Raw genomic sequence first — 18,627 nt, 5'->3', positions numbered from 1 at the left:
GGAACAGGAGAGGGAGAATGGGGGGACAGGTTTGGGGGAGAGGAGGGGAGAGTTTGGGGGAGAAAGGAACACGGGGAGGAGGGAGGAAAGGCAGAGAGAGAAACAGGAGGAGAAACCGAAAGCGGAGGGGAAAGGGTCGGTTTGAGGAGGAGAGAGAAAGGAGGGAAAGGGAGAAAAAGAAGAGGAACGCGAGGAGGAGGAAGGAGGGGGAGAGGGTTTGAGAGGAGGGAAAGCAGAAATCCATCCTGTTCCTGTGCGCGGAGCTCCAACGGAGCCACCCGACAGCAGCGAGCTCAGCCTGAGCAAATGGCGGCCGAGCCAATTTCCGGGAGTTAAATCACCTCGGCCCCGCCCCGCGCAGCCGCACTGAGACCCCGCGCACCTGTGCCGGGCCCGGCCCCGCCCCGCGCAGCCGCACTGGGGCCCCGGCACGCGCAGCCGCACTGGAGTCCCGCACACCTGGGCCGGGCCCGGCCCCGCCCTCAGCCCCGCCCTGAGTCACCGCCCGGTACCGCCCTGAGTCACCGTCCCTGAATCACCGCCCGGTACCGCCCCTGAGTCACCGTCCCTGAATCACCGCCCGGTACCGCCCCTGAGTCACCTCCCGGTACCGCCGCTGAATCACAGCCCGGTACCGCCGCTGAATCACCGCCCGGTACCGCCCCTGAATCACAGCCCGGTACCGCCCCTGAGTCACCTCCCGGTACCGCCGCTGAATCACAGCCCGGTACCGCCGCTGAATCACCGCCCGGTACCGCCCCTGAGTCACCTCCCGGTACCGCCCCTGAATCACTGCCCGGTCCCGCCCGCGGTGTCTCCGGTCCCGCCTCACAGAGCCCCGGTCCCGCCCGGTTCCACTCGGTTCCGCCCGGTCCCGTCCTGCCCGGGCCGGGGCGGGACCATCGCTCGCGGCCCGGCCCCTCTCCCCGGGCCGAACCGGGGCTGCTCCCGGCACCGGGTTTGGCCCTTGGGCTCCGGTCCCGGCCCGTTCGCTGGGGCGGGGCAGCCGAACCCGCCGGGCCCCAGCGCCGGGAATTTCTGATCAGCGCGGGCAGAGAATCCGCAGAGACACCCGACAATGAAGGGCACCGGGGAGAGGGGCGGCAGCGTTTCCGCTTTAAATTAAAAATCGCGTGGGGAAATAAACGTGTGAGCCGGGCTGGCCCGGCTCCGTGTGCTCGGCTCCGGTCCCGGCTCCGCCGCGGGGCTCAGCCCGCGGGACTCCGGGGCGATGCGGGCGCCGAGCGCCGCGGGGAGAACGGGAAGCGCTCGGGGCGGGCGGGCTCCGCTCGGAGCCGGCGCTGCCCGGCGCTCCTGGCCGGGCCGGGGCTCGGCACAGCCCAGCGCATCCCGCCGCTCCCTCAGCCCTCGGCGGGATCGGGTTCGGGGCAGGGACACCCAAACCCGGCAGGGCCGCCTTGAACGGCTCCGGGGAATCTCCCCTCTCCCCTCCGCGCCCGATTGCCGCTGCCGCTCCCCGTGCCCGCCATCTCCCCAAGGAATTGCGCCGGGATTTCTCAATGCGGCAGGGCAGCGATGCTGTTCTCCTCGCTGGAGATCCGCACTGCAGAGCGAGCGGGGAGCGGCGGTGTGTGTGAACAGAGGGGAGGTGACGCCGCGTTCGGGCTGCGAGGGCCGCCCTGGCGGAGGAGGGTGAAAGCGGCCGCGGCTGCGAGCGCGGGAAGGGCGGCGCTGCTGCCGCCTTGTGGCACAGCCGGTACTGCACCGTGCCCTTCTCAAGATGGCGGGAGCGACCCGTGCCGGGACCCGGCCGTGTGGGACTGCGCCACGCTCCAGATGGCGCGTGCGGCCGCAGCAGGACCCCAGCAGAGAGAGGCGTCCCCCCCGCTGCCTGTAGGCGCCTGCCCGACTCCCGCGCGCCCGCGGCGCCGCTGAGCCCACAGCCCGTGTCGGCACTCTCGGAAAATCGCACCGGGGGCAGCCTTCTAGACAGACTGGGGTCCTCGCTTTACCGCCCTTTCTGCCGCCATGTTTAGAAGGTCAGGCGAGTGGCCACGGACCCACCATGTTGAGCGTGGCATGGTTAGGTTTAGGGTCCGTTGCTCTGGACATTGGCAATCGAGCCCAGAGCAATGGATCGGCAGACATTAACGATCGATCCCGGAGCGATCGATCATCAGGCATTATAACCAATCCCGGAGCAATCGATCGACAGGAATTGGCAATCAAGCCCAGATCAATGGATCAGCAGGCATTAGCAATCAAGCCCGGAGCAATCGATCAGCAGGCATTAGCGATCGAGCCACAAGAAATCCATAGGCAGGTATTAGCAATCGATCCCAGAACAGTAGATCAGTAGGCATTAGCAATCGAGCCTGGGGAAGTGGATTGGGAGGCAGGACTGGGACACAACCCAGTACAGCAGCACCCCCCAGATCTCAAGCACAGCTATTTGAGCCCAGAGTGATGGATCACAGACATGAGCAATTCAACCCAGAGTGATGGATCAGCAGACATGAGCGATTCAGCCCAGAGCAATGGATCGCAGGCATGAGCTATCAAGCCCAGAGTGATGGATCACAGACATGAGCTATCAAGCCCAGAGTGATGGATCAGCAGACATGAGCTATCAAGCCCAGAGTGATGGATCACAGACATGAACAATTCAGCCCAGAGTGATGGATCAGCAGGCATGAACATGGGTTTTGGGTGAAACTCGGGTGTCCCAGGTGGATTTTTAGGGTCCATCTCCAAATTTGGGGAGATTTTGGGGCCAAACCCTTGATTCTGGCTAAAACCACCTCATCCCATGTGGATTTCTGGGGCTCCCTTCGCCATTTTTGGGGTGAAATTCCCCAAGTTTCTTCCCCAAATCCTTTTTAAATTTATTTTTTATTTTTATTTTTTAGCGTTTCCTCCTCCCCAAATTCCCCAAAAAATTCCAAAATAATGCCCCAAAACTCCACACAGACACAGGGGAAGGTTCTGTTGGAATTTAATGATTTGGGGAGTGGGGGGTGCCCAAAATTTTTGGGCTACTCCCTCTCTGTCCTGGGGCTCCCTATGGGGTCCCTGGGGGTCTTGGTGCTCTCCAGCATCTCCTTGTAGTGGTGCTTGAAAAAACCAACCTGGGGAGGGAAAGTGAAAATATAGTTTAAAAAAAATTCCATTAAAAAAAAAAATTAAAACCCTGAAAAAAAACCCCAAAAAAACCCCCAAAACAAATAAAAAAAGGCCACAAACAATAAAAAAATAAGAAACCACACAAACCCGTCCAAAAAACTTTCAAATTCCCCCTTACAAAAATCCCAAGCCACACAGAAATTCCCCCAAAAAATCGCAAATCCCCTAAAATTCCCTAAAACCTCCCACAACCCCCACAAAAAACCTCAAAAAATCCCCAAAAAGCTTTTTAAAAACTCCTAACAAATACCTTAATAAAACCTTCAAACTCCCCCAAAAACCCTAAAAAAACCCCCAAAAATCCCCAAAATTTCCCTTAAGACCCCCTGAAACTCCTTTAAAAACCCAAAAAAACTTCTTTAAAATCCCCTTTAAAAACCCTAATACCCCAAAACCCTTTAAAATTCTGTAAAAAAACCCCTTTAAAATCCCCCCAAAAAATCCCAAAATTCCTCAAAGAAACCCTTTTAAAAACCCCTAAACTCCCCCCAACCCTAAAATAACTCCAAAATTCCCTCAATAAAATAAAAAAAACCCTTTAAAAATTCTTTAAAATCTCCCAAAAAACCTCTTTAAAATCCTCTAAAAAAAAAAAAAACCTAAAAAATCCCCCCAAATCCTTTAAAATTCCAAAAAAAAACCCTTTTAAAATAAAAAAAATCCCGAAACTCCTCAAAAAAACCTTTTAAAAACCCCTAACCCTCCCCTAAAAATAAACCCAAAATTCCCCCAATAAAACCCAAAACAACTCTTTAAAGATTCTTTAAAAACCCCCCCAAAACACTCCAGAATCGCCCAAATTTCCCCAAACTCACCGAGCAGCAGGTGAACCCTGTCGGGACCTGTCGTGAGTAGAGTCCAGCTCCCATGGCTTGGAATGATGCTGATAAAGCATCTGGATGTGACCAAGGTAACAGATGGACACAAAAGACAGAACATAGACACAGACTACACAAGAGACACAGATTGTTTAGCCAGAGCTGGAAGGAACTGGAGCAGCCATCAAGTGCAGCATCTCAGAGCCAGAGCTGGAAGGAAGAACAGTCAGAGCTGGAGGTTCAGCAAGCTGGACTGGGAAACACCTGCAAGTGAAACAAGCAGAAGGAACAGAAATCACCTGGGCCCTCAGATATCCTGAGCAGTAAGTGAGCAAGGGGTGCAGGAGCAGGAGCTGTGAGAACCAGGAACAGCTCTCGTGCAGGGGCTCCATGGGCTGGAGCTGTTACAGGCACAGGTGTCCCTGAGGGAGAGCTGAGCTCACCTGCAGCTGCAGCAGGAACATCTCGAGGCTGGATCCGGACTGAGTGCACCCTGGACTCTGAGCCAGGCGCAGGCGTGGGTGTCCCTACCCAGGAGCTCTGGGCAGCGGGGAGCCCAGCCTCTTCCACTGGGGACTGAAGCCATGCCAAGTGCCACTCTCGGCGTGGAGGCGTCTCCCAGTCCCATCCCTGAGAGCAGAAGGAGGCAGGGGCTCTCCTGGGGACGTGGTGCAGCAGCATCTCCTCTGTCTCTGCACAAAGGGGGTCAGTCAGCATCCCCAGGGTGACCAGCACAGCCCCACAGAACCCACAGGAGATGCCTGTTCCCCTCCAAGGCAGGGGCAACCCCTTCCCTGCCTGCTGCCCCTTGCTTTGGGCACAGACTGCCCAGTGCTGTGCACTGAGGACGGGGAGGGGAGGGAGAAATGACAACAGGAAGGCTCAGAACTCAACCCAAAAAATGCACATTTCCAGCCAGAGGAGCAGAGGAGGAGGCACAGATTGCTGCAACCCCTCTGCCCAGCGAGGGCCATTTTGGGAACCAGCCACTGAACAATACCAGTGCTGAGGGCGGGCTGTGCCCACCCAGGGCCTGGCCCAGCTGAGCCAGGCACGGCACAAACCCCATCCCAGCCACAGTGCCACAGGGCGTGTTCATCAAACACGGCTGAGCCAAGCCCAGCACTGAATATCCAGTGAAATGGGCAGCCAAGGGCCCGGCACAACCAGAAGCCCTTTGGCAGGGGAAGCAGGACAGGACAGTCCCCAGCCTGTCCTAACCAGAAGCTAAACCAGCAGCAGCATGCACTGGGTGGTTGCTGATGCTGTGGGGAGAAGCCACCCTCAGGCAGCTCTGGTGCAGCACCTTCTCTCAGCTCCCTTCACAGCCGTGGCTCCCACAGTCGTGGGGCACAGCTGAATCCCAGCCCCAGTTCCTGTCCTGATCCCCCCACAGCCAGGGCCCCGTCCAGCAGCACTGCCAGTGCAGCCCCAAACCACACCACAGCAGGACAGGCCACAGAGCCAGAAAGCACAAGCACAATCATTTTGTTCCTGAGGAACAGCTCCCGTACATATGGGCATTCCCTCCTCCCTGCCTGATCCTGTCCCTTCCCCAGGTGCAGGGCAGAGCTGCCCAGGCCAAAGCACTCACCTGGGCTCACTGTCCCGTGTCAGCCTCTCTTGGTGCCGCGCTCCTCACCTGGGCTCCTCCTCCCGTGTCACTGTGCCCAGGGCTGCTCCTGTTGGGGCCCTGTCCCAGCCTGGCCTCCTCGGCCACTCCCCTGTGCTGCTTCCTGCACGGAGAAGGAGCTTCCTCCACCTAGGGAGGAAGATGCTGCAGCTTTGCCTCTTGGCAAACCCTCACCACAGCTCACTGCAGGCAGCACAATGCAGCAGCCGACCCCTGTGGGCCATTATGAGCCCCATTTCTCTGCAGTGCTGCTGGAGCTGGGTCATCCCCCCTCCCCGACAGCTGCAGCTTTCCAGGCAAACAAGAGCCCCGGTGCCTCTCAGAAGCCTCTCCTGGGCAGGCTGGGCCCAGGGCTGGTGGAGAGGCTTTGCCTCCTGTCCTTCCCCCTGCTGTGGCTGCAGGGCTCGCCTGCCCCTTTCCAGCCTGACCCGCACTTTGGTGGCTCTGCATCCCTCCGGTGAGCCCGGGAGAGGGAATGGAGCTGTGCCGGGCCGGGCTGCCCAGGCAGGGCTTCTGGACAACGAGGCACAGCTCGCTTGGAGACAGGGACATTCAGAAAACCCTTCCCCAGACTTACCGAAGTTCACAGGAATGACAGGGGGCTGCAACTGCCCCATCCTCTGCGGGAGCCCAGTCGGGGGAGGCCCATTCTGGGGGGCTGTGCCGGGCAGCCTTCTCTGCAGCTTCCCCACAGCTGAAAATCTGCGAATACATTTGGAAAACACTTGCGTACATTCAAAGTCCCAGAGCAGCGCCTGACTCCCTTCCCTACCGTGTCAAACGAGCCGGCAGGAGAGGCGCCAGGCCGGGGCGAGCCCCGAGCTCCCCGCACGGCCCCGACACGGCTGCTCCTGCCCCTCCCGGCTGGGAACCGCAGGCCGGGACAGCCCCGAGCTGGGAGAGCACGTACTCACCCTGCGCCCGAGTTCGAGAACGCCTCTTCCATCCCCGCACGCATCCAAAGGTCTCTCCATGCGCACGGTGCTGCCTGGAAAGGGCGGGGGAAGCGGCTCACAGCACAGGAGCCCCGGCCTGGCCCGGGCCCCTTCACCAGCAGCGGCTCCTCGGCCCCGAGCGACTGAGAGCCGGCAGGACCCCGGCCGAGAGAGGCGTCCGCGCCGCTGCCTGCCGCCGCTCCCGCGGCCGCAGCCGTTTCCGCGTCCTCGCGCCGGGAACGGCGTCGGGGCCGGATTCAGGCAGGCGACTTGGACAGACGCCCTTGTGAGGGGCCTAAGGGTACCACACCAAAGATGGCGGTCGGGCCATACCAAAGATGACTCGCCTGACCTTCTAAACATGGCGGCAAAAGGGCGGGAAAGCGGGAGCGGGATTAGCTACCTCGGCAGCTGCTTTATAAGAGTATAAAGCACTGCACATAAGGAAAGCTCTTCAGTTACACAAATATACAAACATATACACCCAAAAATATACACCCACAAACTTTTTTTTTGTTCTTTTTAATAAAAGACATATTGTGTTTTTTTCGTTTGGTTGGTTGCATTTTTTTTTTTTTTTTAGTAAGTTTCAATGATACTGTGAGCAATTCTGACAGTAAAATTAAAGTTAGGAGAAAAATAGAAGAAGCTGACCATGTGCAAGAAGATCAGGGAAAATTCAGAATTATTGCATTGTTTAAGCTGCAGTATGGGCAATAGTGCAAATAGAGATGCTCCTATGGTTAAAGAGTTATTAATTGGTTTTCTTTGGCATTGGAGAATTTCACTTTTGTAGACGTGTGTTTATAAAATCTATTTGGTTAACACAGGCACACGGAGAAGAGAACAACTACAAAAATTGTGTGAGACAATTGATCCACCACTAGTCCAGACAATGGATTTTATCATCTTCTGGACTTCCAGAATTCCTTGTGATGAATTTTTTACTACAGAATGACACATTTTTAAACACAGAATTAAATCTTGAGTAGGGCACATCAACTGCTACTGAAAAAAAAGATTATCATATGTGTTAAGGGGAGCTTGGGCTTAGTTTTATCTTCTCAGGGTTGGACTTTGATGAGATTGAGTAAATTTTAGTAGGGTAAATGTTTACAGGAAGTTAAAATTTATATTTTTATGCAGATCTCTTTCAGAAACGAAATTTTGGTTTGCCTGCATATTCTGTATACTGGCAACCCATAAACAGAGTAAAAATTGATGTCCTGGTAATTTTTTCTGACAAACAAACAATAAAATACATCTTTAATTTTAGCTGTCAAATAAACATAATTACTTACTTGTAAATTATCCACAAATGAAAACTATAAAAGAGAGAGCAATTTTTATTCATAAAGTCTGAAAAGAAAAATTTATTCAATGATCAGGAAGAAGCCACATTATCAGACAAAAATGGTTCCTTCTGCTATTCAGTTTGCATTCAGTCTAGTCTGTGAGAGCACTTATTTTATTTTGGAAAGCTAATTTCCACTGAATGGGGAGGACCAACATAAAATGGTGACAAATAGGACCTAAAGAATGATGGAAAGGGAATAGGCAGAGCTGATCAAAAACACTAATGGGAGAAGGAACTTGTCTATTGCCTCAAACCTAGAAAAGCACTCTTCACTTGAAATATTAATGTTAAATTTGTTAGCAGGCTGTATTTAACTGGTTATTAATCTGTGGTGTCCAGAATTGCTTGCATCTCCTGCTTTCCATAATCACTATCCAGTGCCTGAGTCAGGACTGCAGAACTGATTTCATGACAGCTGGAAAAGGCTGAACCCTCTCTATAAACAGCCCCTGATTTATGGATGTGAAGTTTGTTTGCAGATCTCTGTGAGATGTGAGCTCCTCATACCTCCTTACCAATATTTTGTGGGTTTGGATATGTGAGTCTCCTTTCTGCAGAGGCTGTCCATGCTGCAGCATTGCATGCTGTGGGGAGTAGCAGCAAATAACCAGGCAGTTTTTTCTTTCTAACACAGAAGATTTCCTTACATTTGGGTTTCCTTCAAGATGCAGCATTTTTTTTTTTTTTTTTTCACTTTTCTAATTCAAATTTTCGCTGGCCATCAAACCAGTAAGTTTTTATGTACTGGACATAGTATGTCAGTGTCTAGAGAATTAAGTCAAATGTTTCTCATCCACTTCCTGCAGAACCATATAACTTTATTTTTGTTCAATAATGACTGGAAACACAGCAGACTCCATTCAATATCTAAGTCTCGTCAAATGGATCAGTGTTGTAAAAAAATTGACCCTTGGAAAAACTTCTTACTGGTAAAACTGTCTGCAGCATCTTTTTTTTTTTTAAGCCAAACTGAACAACAATCAGGTGTCACGTTCTCTTGAGTTTGGTGGAGATTTTTAGTTTTGAAGAATGTCAGAGTAATTGTTTTGAATTGGGTAACTTTTGTGCAGTTCAAAGTTTTCCAGTCTGCAAGATGTCTTGCAGGGAAGCAAAAGTTGGCTCCTTGGGCAGGAACAGCAGGCTGGGAGCCCAGCACTCCTGGGTGAGTACACAGAGCTGGTTTGCCAGCTGGATCTTAGCCTAGAGTCACAGAGTGGTTTGGGTGGGAAGGGACCTTAAGGATCACATAGTTGCAACCCCTCTGCCATGGACAGGGACACCTTTCCAACCAGACCTTGTTGCTCAGAGCATGTCCCAGCTGACCTTGAAAAATTCCACAGATAGGGCAGCCACAGCTTCTCTGGGCAGCCTGTGCCAGGGTCTCATCACCCTCATAGTGATGAGATATTCTGGCATTTCTGGAAGCTTCACCTTTGCCTTTCTCCAGTAAAATTCCTGTTTAAACTACAGAGATGTTCGTGTTCCTGAGCAGGGAGATGCTTGCACTGGAGATTCACCATGATCTTGTTTAGTAGCAGCTTCCTCTCTGTAGTGGCATCAGAGTCTCTTCACAGCATAAAACTGAACTGGTCCAGCTGTAAATGAGGTGGGAAAATGTCAGCCTGGCTGAGTTCCCAGAGCAATGGTGTGTTTCCCTTAGAGAGATAAATGCCACCCCAGCCCTTTCCAGTGCATGGCTTTGCTCTCACTTCTAATCCTGCCCAACCTGTGCTGTGTTTTAGGGGTTGTCTTGGCGCTGAGCTGAGCTCCCTCAGTCTGAAGTTTTCTCTGTGGCTGTGGCCTGGCAGACAGGGCTGTGGGGTGGCATCTGCTGCTGGCACGGGAAGCCACCCCCCCTGGGAGGGAGCAGCCGCTGCCACCACCTCCCTGCCGGCTCCTGGCCACGGTGGCCAGCCCGGGGCTCTGCCCTGGCTCTGGCCCAGCTCCCCATCCTGCTGCCTGCAGGGGCAGCCAGGCTGGGATTGCTGCCTTTGCCAGGGAGCCTCCTGCCAGCTTGGAAAGCGATATTCTATCCCTCAGGGCCGGCAGGAGGAGGTGACAGCAGGTTCCAGCCTCTGCTGCCAGGGGCTAAAGAAGGTCACTGCTGGCTGAGACAGACAAGCAAGAGCAGCTGGGGGCTTTGGCTGGTGTCACTGCTATGGGGGCTTCCCTCTTTCCCTGCTGCCTGTGAGAGGCCAGCCCTTGGCCAACAGTGGCCTCCAGTGAGGCTGGCAGCTCCTGCCACTGTCCTTTCCTCAAGGAGAGCTGAGGGAGCAGCCATGCACATCCCTGTGATGCTGCTGGGAAGGACAGCAGCAGCTGCCTGCCCATGGAGAGCCAAACAGGTCTAAAGACAAGGCTCAGTGCCCAGCCCTCCTCTGCTGCCAGCAGGGACCTGCCTGGGGAAAGGCAGGGTGCCAGGGCTCCCAAAATTTGAGGCAGCAGCAGCAAGCAGGAAGGGCTGGTGAAATTTCCTACGGGTATTTACAGCAGGAGCTTGGTGGCGTTCAAGTGGGGCCAATCCTGAGTGCTGTGGCTGATGTCACAGGAGCAGTGACAGAGTTGTTTGCTGGCCAAATGACAGGAGGTGTAAAGGCAGGCAGAGGTGGCATGGGGGAACAGCCTGTGCTGGGCTGGGGGAGCTCCCCAGTGCCTGGGGGGACTGGAGCAGCAATTCCCCCTCAGCGAGGGTCCAGCTGATGATGGAATGTTTGGCACACGGGGGTTTGATGCTCCTTCTCTGCCTGCTTTGGAGAATTTGCTTAGCACAAATGTATCTGCTGCATTAGGCTGCCCTCAGCACACCTCCCTTGCAAGCAGAAGCTTGTGGGAGCCCAGGGTTTCTGTGCTGACAGTGCCACTGGGCTTTCTCAGCAGAAAAAGACATCCTGGAAAATACTCTGAGATGTGCATGAAACCAAGCAGAACTGTGGTACTGCTCCTTGGCTGTGGCAGAGATGGGCCACACCCACCTCACACCCACCTCTTAACACACCTGGGGCATGTGGCTCCTGGCTGTGGCCACTGCTATGCCCAGCCTGGCATGTGCCAGTCTCTTGCTAAGTCCAAACCAACTCAGGCCAGCCTCCTTTTGTGCCTGATCCCAACTGCAAACAGCAGCTGTAAATCCAGGGCTGATCTCCCCACTGTTTTGTAGAATGAAGTAATCCCTGTGTGGCCGCAGTTGAAGCCAGCAGCCACCCTGCTCTGTCCCCAGCCGTGAGTCAGGGTGTGTGTGACTCTGCAAGGTGTGTGTCCCTGCCCACCCAACACCTGGGGGAGAGCCAGCCTTACCTCAGCCTGCAGTGGGCTGTTTCTGAAGCCTGTAAGGAGTGTCAGGGAGAGAATTCAGGCCCCTTCCCATCTCCCTGTCCCCCTGCCTGTGAGGAAATCAGCTGCAGATTTTGGGCTTGTGAAGCCCCTGATCTGTGCAGCAGTGAGATGTGGGTCTGATGGACGGCCCTGCCTGCAGAGCACCACCCAGGAATTTTCTCTCATTGCATCTTGCCCTAGCAGGACAAACCCTGCTGCCCCTGCTTCGTGTGCTCACAGGAAGGACAGCTGGGATTTAGGGAGTATCAGGATGGCAGCAGGATGCTGCTCAGCTGGAAGTGAGAGATGGCTCCTCTCACAGCTGTTCTGCTGCTTGGATCCTCCTGCCTCAGCTCCCTGTTTGCTTTTGCTGACCTATTTTCATCTGCTGTGCCCAGCACATGGCTGAAGAAGTTGGAAGCAAAGGCAGCTGCTTTTCCTGGGGATTTTTCTCTTGCTGAAGGGCCATGAGTCACTATCTCTGTCAGAGCATGAAATGGAATTTGCTTAACTCTGTGTTGGAGCCCAGAATTGGATAGGTTTGCTTATGGTCTGCTTTGCTGAAAAAAACCCAAAACAACAAAACAACCCAAACCAACCTAGGAAGCTGTTCCTGATGTGTGCTGAGGTTTAGAGTCAGGCAAAATTTTGCTTGTGTTTCTCAGTTCAAGAAATACTCCAGTCCTCACCCCTGTCCCATTACCTCCAGTTACCACCTGTGGACAAACTCACTGAGCCAACTAAGCCAGGTACAAATCTGGTCTTCACTCTCTCAGTGCAGGTACCTCTGCAGGACTGTGTTTATTGTGGATTAATGCACCTGAAGGCAAGCATGGCTCATCCACAGCAGAGCAATGTGCATTTATATGTCCTGTTTAAGCTGAGTGGACATGGGGCTGCTAATCCTTTCTGACAGGGAGGTCATCCTTGAGAATGGTGTCCCAGGAGGGCAGGCACGTGGGGCTGGGGGAGCTGTGCCAGGCCAGGGGTGCCCTGACCCAGTGGTTCCTCCATCTGTGAGCAGCTCCCAGCTCCTCAGCCTTGACAGCTGCCCCTTCTTCCTCCATCCTGCCTTCATCTCCCTTGGCTGCTGCTGGCTCTGATAAGGTCACTGCCTCTGCAGCCTGGAACCTTCTCCACCTCCAGTTTTACTTCCAGTACTGCAGTGGTTCCTCTCCTCTTTGCTGTAACACTGCCCTCCAGCCAGGCAAAACCCCACTGCAGGAGCTCTAAGGTCCTGGAAGGTCCCTGCCAAGACCTGGCTGGGATTGATCCTGTCCCCTTAGTGTCAGGTGACATGAGCAGCAAGAAGGACAGCAGCCCTATCATGCCTGGAGTGCATTTGTACCCACACACCTGTGCAGGGCAGGGACAGACCTGGTGTGAGGACAAAGCCCATCCCCACCCAGCTGCTCTGGAGTCCAGCCTGGTACTGGTGGCTGTGGGAGTGGGTGGCATGGTGGCCCTGGAGAGGAGCCTGCAGCTCTCCATGGCAGGCACGTGTGGGCAGTGCTGCTTGTCAGGCAGAGAGCAAGGAGGGCCCTTGTCCTGCAGGAGGGGACATCTTGGTGTGATGACCACTAAACATGCTGAAGCTATGGTGCCTATGTAGAACATGCCATATATTTGTTTTTAATGAGATGGTATGGAACAGTTCATACAAAAAAAAAAAAAAAAAAAAGAAAGAAAAAAAGGAAAAAAGAAAAAAGGGTGCTCCCCACCCATTGTCCATAAAGCTCTGTAAGATATGTCCTGTGCCCACCAGCTGGGAATGCCAGGCTCAGGGCAGGGAGCAACCAAGGGCAGCTGCAATGAGCAGGACAGTGCTGCTCCAAGGGGAAGAGTGCCTGTTTCTTATCTGCTTCTGCACTGAAGAGAGCAGGTAAGTCTCTTCTGGTGGCTCACACAAAACCCCTTTCCAGAGGTAAGTCCACATGTAGACAAGAGCCTGGATGCTGCTCTAGCAGCGTTAGGAGAGGTCTCCCTGGCACAGCCGGAGCTCTCCAGTCGAGCTGTGCTGCCTCCCACTGTCCAGTTGCAGGTGAGGTTGGTCCAGTTCAGCTTTGGTGCCGTGTTCCACCCCTGGGCTCCCGGCTAAGGGACCACCCCCAAGACCAGGACATGCTGCTTCCAAAATCCTAGTGGCTCCTCCTGAAGGACAGGCAGGTGGTGTCTCCTGCTGTGCTGAAGCCAGCTCTGCTCCTCCGAGCCCTCTGCCGCCTGTAGCCCAGGTGGCTCCGCGGGAGGCAGGCTGATGTGGAATGCTCTCCATGCCCATGGCGCAGCACTGGCTGTGAGCTGTGCCAGGAGCCAGCCCTGCTGCTCCTCCCATCTCCTTTTGCCACAGGCTTCCGAGGAGGCGGCAGCTCCCACCGTCGGCACCGTGCTGGACGCTGGGGTGAGGGACGCCTCGGGAAGCCGCAGAGGGTGACCCTGAAGGGAGCCCCATCTCCTCCCCTGGCACCGCTGTCCCGCCGGGTCCCTGCCGCGTAAGGCGGTGTCACCGCAGGAGCAGCACCAGGGGCAGGAGCAGCAGCGCCGGACACACAGAGATCCCAGCAGTGCCACCGCAGTCCTGGGCATTTTCCTGCGAGATGGGAGACAAGAAATCAGCCTGCCTTGCTGCCAAGCCCGCCTGGCACCTTCGGGAGAGGGGGCAATGCCTGTGGCCGAAAGATCCCCAGGAGCCAAGGGAGGGACTGGTGTGATTCCTGCTGGCCACAGCACCCACCGTGGGCTCGGAAGCAGGGGCTGCATGAGTGTGTGCTTGCTCCTGACTGTGGTTTCCAAGCTCAAACCCTTCCCAGGTGGTGCTAATGTGAAATCCCCCTGCTAAGAACCCCCTCGGGGATTCACGGCCGTGTCTGCCTCCAGCCAGCAGGATGGGCAGCATGCCAGGGTGCAAGAGCAGACGTTTGTGCATTTTGGGCACATGGCACCTGGTGCCATCCAGCCGCCCGCTGTCCCTCCCTGCCCCGCCGTCCCGGGATACCTCAGGGTGGAAGGCGTGGCACGAGTCCGGCCGCCGGCGCAGCTTCTGGGAGCGCATCCGCTCACACTTGACCGAAGCGTTATGTGCGAGGCTGTTAAGGACTGGCATGCGGGCAGGGACAGGGGAGGGATGCCACACACACCCGCGGGGCTCGGCTGCAAGCTGGGCGTGCTGTACCTGCACCGCCCAGAGATGCAGGGGGAGCACGAGGGAAGGGCAGGTCACCCTGGGCAGGCTGGAAGAGCTCTCCAGGCCGGGTCGTGCTCTGCACGCCCATGGCAAAGGCAGCAGAAGCACGTTTTCCAGCCTGGCAAACACGGAGATGATAAGGCCTGTGGAGCCGAGCATCCCTGCTGTGCATGGAAGGATATATTTGACCTCTTTTGCATCCATTGGGACGGGTGGGAAGACACTGCAGTCGCAGACAGTGTCTGTGACGAGGAGCAGGAGGTTACTGCTGATGATCTGCTGTGCCACAAACATCCTGCAAGAGAACAGTGGGTGAGAAAAAGCACAACTCTCCAGCCCAGAGCAGCAGCCCTGGCATTGCCTGAACCACAGCAAAGAAATGGAAAGAAAACAGAGATCATTGGAAACAGGGTGCCAGCAGAAAGCAGGAGAGACCAGTGAGCAGAAGTACACACAGAGAAGTGCCATCAGCACTCCTCTTTGGCCTCCTGACTCTGAACTGGTTCAAATCTACAACTCCATGCCAGGCACAAAAGTCAAAATCAACCCAAGAACCCAACTAAGCAGCCAAACCCAACACAAGTCTTCCCCAGACAGGGCAGCATGTCAGAGCAAATGACACTTGAGCAAAGCCTGGCTTCACCCAGTGGTATGCCAGTGCCTATTTAATGTATATTTATGTGTATATTTATATTAAATAATGTATATTTATGTGCTTGTACAATGCAAGGATGCCTGTATTCTGTGGTCCTGGAAGGAGCAGATTATGCTAAAATTCACGTTACTGGAGAGAGAAATAGAGGAACCCAGTAACATTGTGGGCTACACTGGTGTGATGGGACTGACCAACTGGTGTTTGGCAGGGACTCAGCATGTCCTGGAGGCACTGGGCACAGGGAAGGCTGGGGACATCAGACCCAGTGTGCCTGCACACTGCCCAGTGTGCCCAGTGTGCCAGGGCTGCAGCTGGTGCATGGCTCAGTGACTCCCAGTCCTGCTAACCACGGCTCAGCCAAGTTTCTGGAATAGAAATACAGTCTTGTGGGGATGTGCCCACTGCCCTGGCCAAGCTGACTGTGCTGCAGGAGTGCCCAGTGTCCCTGGTTATTCACCACCTGGCCTTGCTGCCTTCCAGCCTCTGGGGATTTCTGTGCCCCCTTTTAAAGGTGTTGAATGCCACACAGAGCAGCTGACCATTTCATTAGTGCTCCCTGACTAATGACTGCCTTGGGAGCTTTGACAAGCAGCCTTCACCCCATGCACAGATTCAGGCACCAGGACAGACACACCCCATGCATCAGTCAATCCAAAAGTTAACGTTTTTGCCCAGGATGGAGCACCCAGCCTGTCCCTGCTCCACCAGGAGCTTGTGGAATGTGATCAGGAATGCCTGCATGCCAGGCCCTGGCTAATGCTCCACAGAGCCAAATATCTGGATAAAAGATGCACCAGATGCACCAGCACTGGTGAGGTGCTGCCTCCAGCAGGGAAGGGACAGTCCCAGGCTTCGTTTGTGGCAGAAATCTGTGACCCAAAGAGGTCACTGGATCTACCCAGAGATTAATACAATACCTTGTTGTCATCAAATCTGCAATCTCTTCTGAAACAAGGTTTGGCAAGGCTCTGGTTTTCCTAGAGCCATGTTGACCAGCGAGGCTGTTTTTATAACCTTTAATTCTTTCATGCAGTTGATCCAATGCTGAAGACTAGGTAGGATTTTTTTTTTTGGCAGCAATTCCAGTCAGATCTGTTTGGCCTCCTCATGTTAGGAAAAGCTGAATAAGTGGATATTCATCTTTTTGTCACCTTTCCACATGTGATTGCTGATGGCACTGTGCAACCACTGAAAACAGCCTCTTTTCACAATGACTTTACTGTTATTTTTGACTGTCCCTTCACTCGTAATGTGGATGTTGTGGTGGCCGTGCCATGGGCACAGTGGTATGTGACCCTTCTCCTGTTGCTGCCCTCCCCAGCAGCCCTCAGACAAGACCCCCAGCTACAACTCTTACTTTTGGCAGTCTCCACAGCTGATGAGCCCGTTGGTCTCCTTGATGGCCGGCTCGTACACGAACACGGGGTACTCGGTGTCGCAGGGCTGCAGCAGGTCGTGCTTCTTGTGCCTGTGAGCTGCCAGGGAACGAGACAAGCACACATGTGAGTGGCACAGGGGAGCTGGAAACATTCCAGACTTGCTGATGGACTTTGGAGGAGCAGCTACCCTCCACCAGTGGCTGGGAGCAGGTGCCCACTGAGAACAGAGGGAAGGAGGTGCTGCAGAAGCAGCCAGGCAGTGATCCCTGCTCCCACTAGGTGGTGTGGGAAAACCAGCCTATGCAAGAAATGCCTCCAATTTAGCTACTCGCCTTCTGCAGCAAGCCTGGACCCACCTGGAGGCTGCAGTGGCCACAGCAACCCAGGGACCCCCCTGGCCAGGCAGGGAGGGACATTAGGCACAGGAACCCCTGTGTTCAAAGGAGTTACTGAAGCAGCTGTGTCAATGAAATCCCTTCTGCCTAAGCCAGCCCTGGTTCATGCAGTTTTTAAACACAGGAACAAGTGCCTGGGCTGGTCCTCTGTGCCTGTGCCAAGGGCTCTGCCCCTGCAGGAACCCTGTGGTGGGGCTCTCATCACCTGCTGATCCCTCCTGAGCCCTGACATTTCAGAGCGAGTTCACAGCAGGAAATTGGAGGGACTCAGTAAGTGTCATGTTGAGAAGAAACCACCACCAGCAGACAGATCTGGCCTGAGACCACAGGGAAACAGATGACAGCTCTGGAGGACCAGGAGAGACCCAGCTAATGAACAGCACTGGCTCCTGGATGGAGCAGCTGCTCCATCACTCATTAGTCACACTCTGTGGGACTCCCAAACTAATTTGGGGATGAGGGGGAGCCGAACCACCTCACTAAGCCTCCCTCAAGAAGCAAGAGCATTCTTTCTAGGAGTTCAGCAAAATCTGTCTTGCCTGAAACTACTGCCTTGGGTCCTTCTGGCAATTATTTTCTGCAGCTGGAGGTAGCAAAGCCAGCTCCTGCCTCTGTAGGACACACAGGGGACTGCTGCTGATGGAAATGTGAAAATTGTTGCTAGGGCAGAGGTGGCTGTAGCTCAGCCAGCAGCAAGTACCAGAAATGGTTTCTTCATCAGCTTGGGGTCTGAACACAAAAGCCTCACTTTGCAGCCCCCCACCCACACAGCAGCTACAGGCAGTGCTCCTGGGGGGACCAGCTTGGAAGAGGGTCCTCCTCACCTGGAGGACATCCAGTTTACCCCTTGCAGCAGAAGTGCTGAAGATTTACAGAAAAATGCAGCAACCTGGGTTTTAATCAGCAAATGTATGGTGAGCAGGCATCAAGAGAGCATCTGTGATTGGATAGGTGATTTGCATCACTGTAAAGCCCTCACTGCTGAGAGCAATGGTCTCCTCTCCCCCCCAGCACTGCCAGAGCAGGCAGAAAGCAGCAGGCACCTCCTTGCAGAGCTTGCCATCTAAACAATGTGGATTACACGAGGGAGAGAAAAACTGCATGATTTTCTCTGATTTTTCTCTCCACCATGACAATCCAGCAACACAAGACATCATTATGAGCCAGGAGCTGCAGCCCAATCTTACCTCTAATGCCTTGCCCAGGTGAATATGATGGGCACTCAAACCCCTCCCTGCAGTGCAGAGTCTCTGGTAATTGTACTTTGTGCTTTTATTCAGAAGTCTCAAAAACCAGTTCTCAACAGGCAGCCTCCTGCTTAAACCCTCCCAGACTATGGGACTCTCCTTTTGGTGACATGGTGAGGTTCATTTTGTACAGATTCAAAAGCACCCAGAGCCTGACTGCAGCACAATGCCTCGTTCTGTATTCACCCTGGATTCACTCTGAATTAATCAACCAAACTTGTCATTCCAGGGGCCGGCAGCACCTCTGCCACCAGCCAGGAGCTGTCAGGCTTTGCTCTGCCACCATTTGCTGTCCCTCTGTGCAAACCCCACGCTGCAGAGGCAGGGAAAAGCCTCTCCCATTTCTGTGATGACATTTCTGGGACTGGCAATCCCGAGGAGATCTGGGACGAGCAGAAGATGACCCTGTTTCTCAGGTGAATTTCTGACACTTCTGATGGGGCATGCAGAATATCCCCATTTATGCTGTAAGGAGAGAAGCTGCAAACACTTTCTGGCTCTGAGCAGCTGCAGGGCTGGTGTGTTCTGGCCAGGAAAATCCCCAAACTAAGACGAAAGGAGTGGGAGACAC

General features: G+C 54.4%; 2 protein-coding genes across 5 annotated transcripts in view; both read right to left on the bottom strand.

The window, feature by feature from the left end:
* Positions 1-2,939: 2,939 nt before the first annotated feature.
* Positions 2,940-6,793, bottom strand: LOC130265178 (uncharacterized). 4 transcript variants are annotated; one of them, XR_008842563.1, is made up of 6 exons: positions 6,510-6,784; positions 6,173-6,297; positions 5,557-5,724; positions 4,406-4,654; positions 3,960-4,226; positions 2,940-3,089 (listed from the first exon to the last, which is right to left on the bottom strand). XR_008842563.1 is itself a non-coding variant. In XM_056514057.1 (5 exons), the coding sequence occupies exons 1-4, from the start codon at positions 6,551-6,553 to the stop codon at positions 4,115-4,117; spliced, it is 468 nt and encodes a 155-aa protein (XP_056370032.1). In that variant the 5' UTR covers positions 6,554-6,793; the 3' UTR covers positions 2,940-3,089; positions 3,960-4,114. The 4 variants fall into 4 exon arrangements, 2 of the variants coding, with proteins under 2 accessions (XP_056370032.1, XP_056370041.1); XR_008842564.1 differs by having other exon boundaries at positions 4,406-4,592; XM_056514057.1 differs by lacking the exon at positions 5,557-5,724 and having other exon boundaries at positions 4,406-4,592; positions 6,510-6,793.
* Positions 6,794-13,690: 6,897 nt separating this feature from the next.
* CACNA2D4 (calcium voltage-gated channel auxiliary subunit alpha2delta 4) overlaps positions 13,691-18,627 on the bottom strand; it is a 116,399-nt gene continuing 111,462 nt past the window's right edge. The window contains exons 37-40 of the mRNA XM_056482400.1: positions 16,393-16,510; positions 14,563-14,675; positions 14,192-14,274; positions 13,691-13,786 (exon numbers count right to left, since the gene is read on the bottom strand). Coding sequence (XP_056338375.1) covers positions 13,700-13,786; positions 14,192-14,274; positions 14,563-14,675; positions 16,393-16,510 — 401 coding nt within the window. The 3' untranslated portion in view covers positions 13,691-13,699. The remainder of the gene's footprint in view (positions 13,787-14,191; positions 14,275-14,562; positions 14,676-16,392; positions 16,511-18,627) is intronic.

This window comes from Oenanthe melanoleuca, chromosome 1A (assembly GCF_029582105.1).
Source record: "Oenanthe melanoleuca isolate GR-GAL-2019-014 chromosome 1A, OMel1.0, whole genome shotgun sequence".
Classification (NCBI taxonomy): Eukaryota; Metazoa; Chordata; class Aves; order Passeriformes; family Muscicapidae; genus Oenanthe; species Oenanthe melanoleuca.
This window is presented reverse-complemented; position numbering and strand designations above follow the sequence as displayed.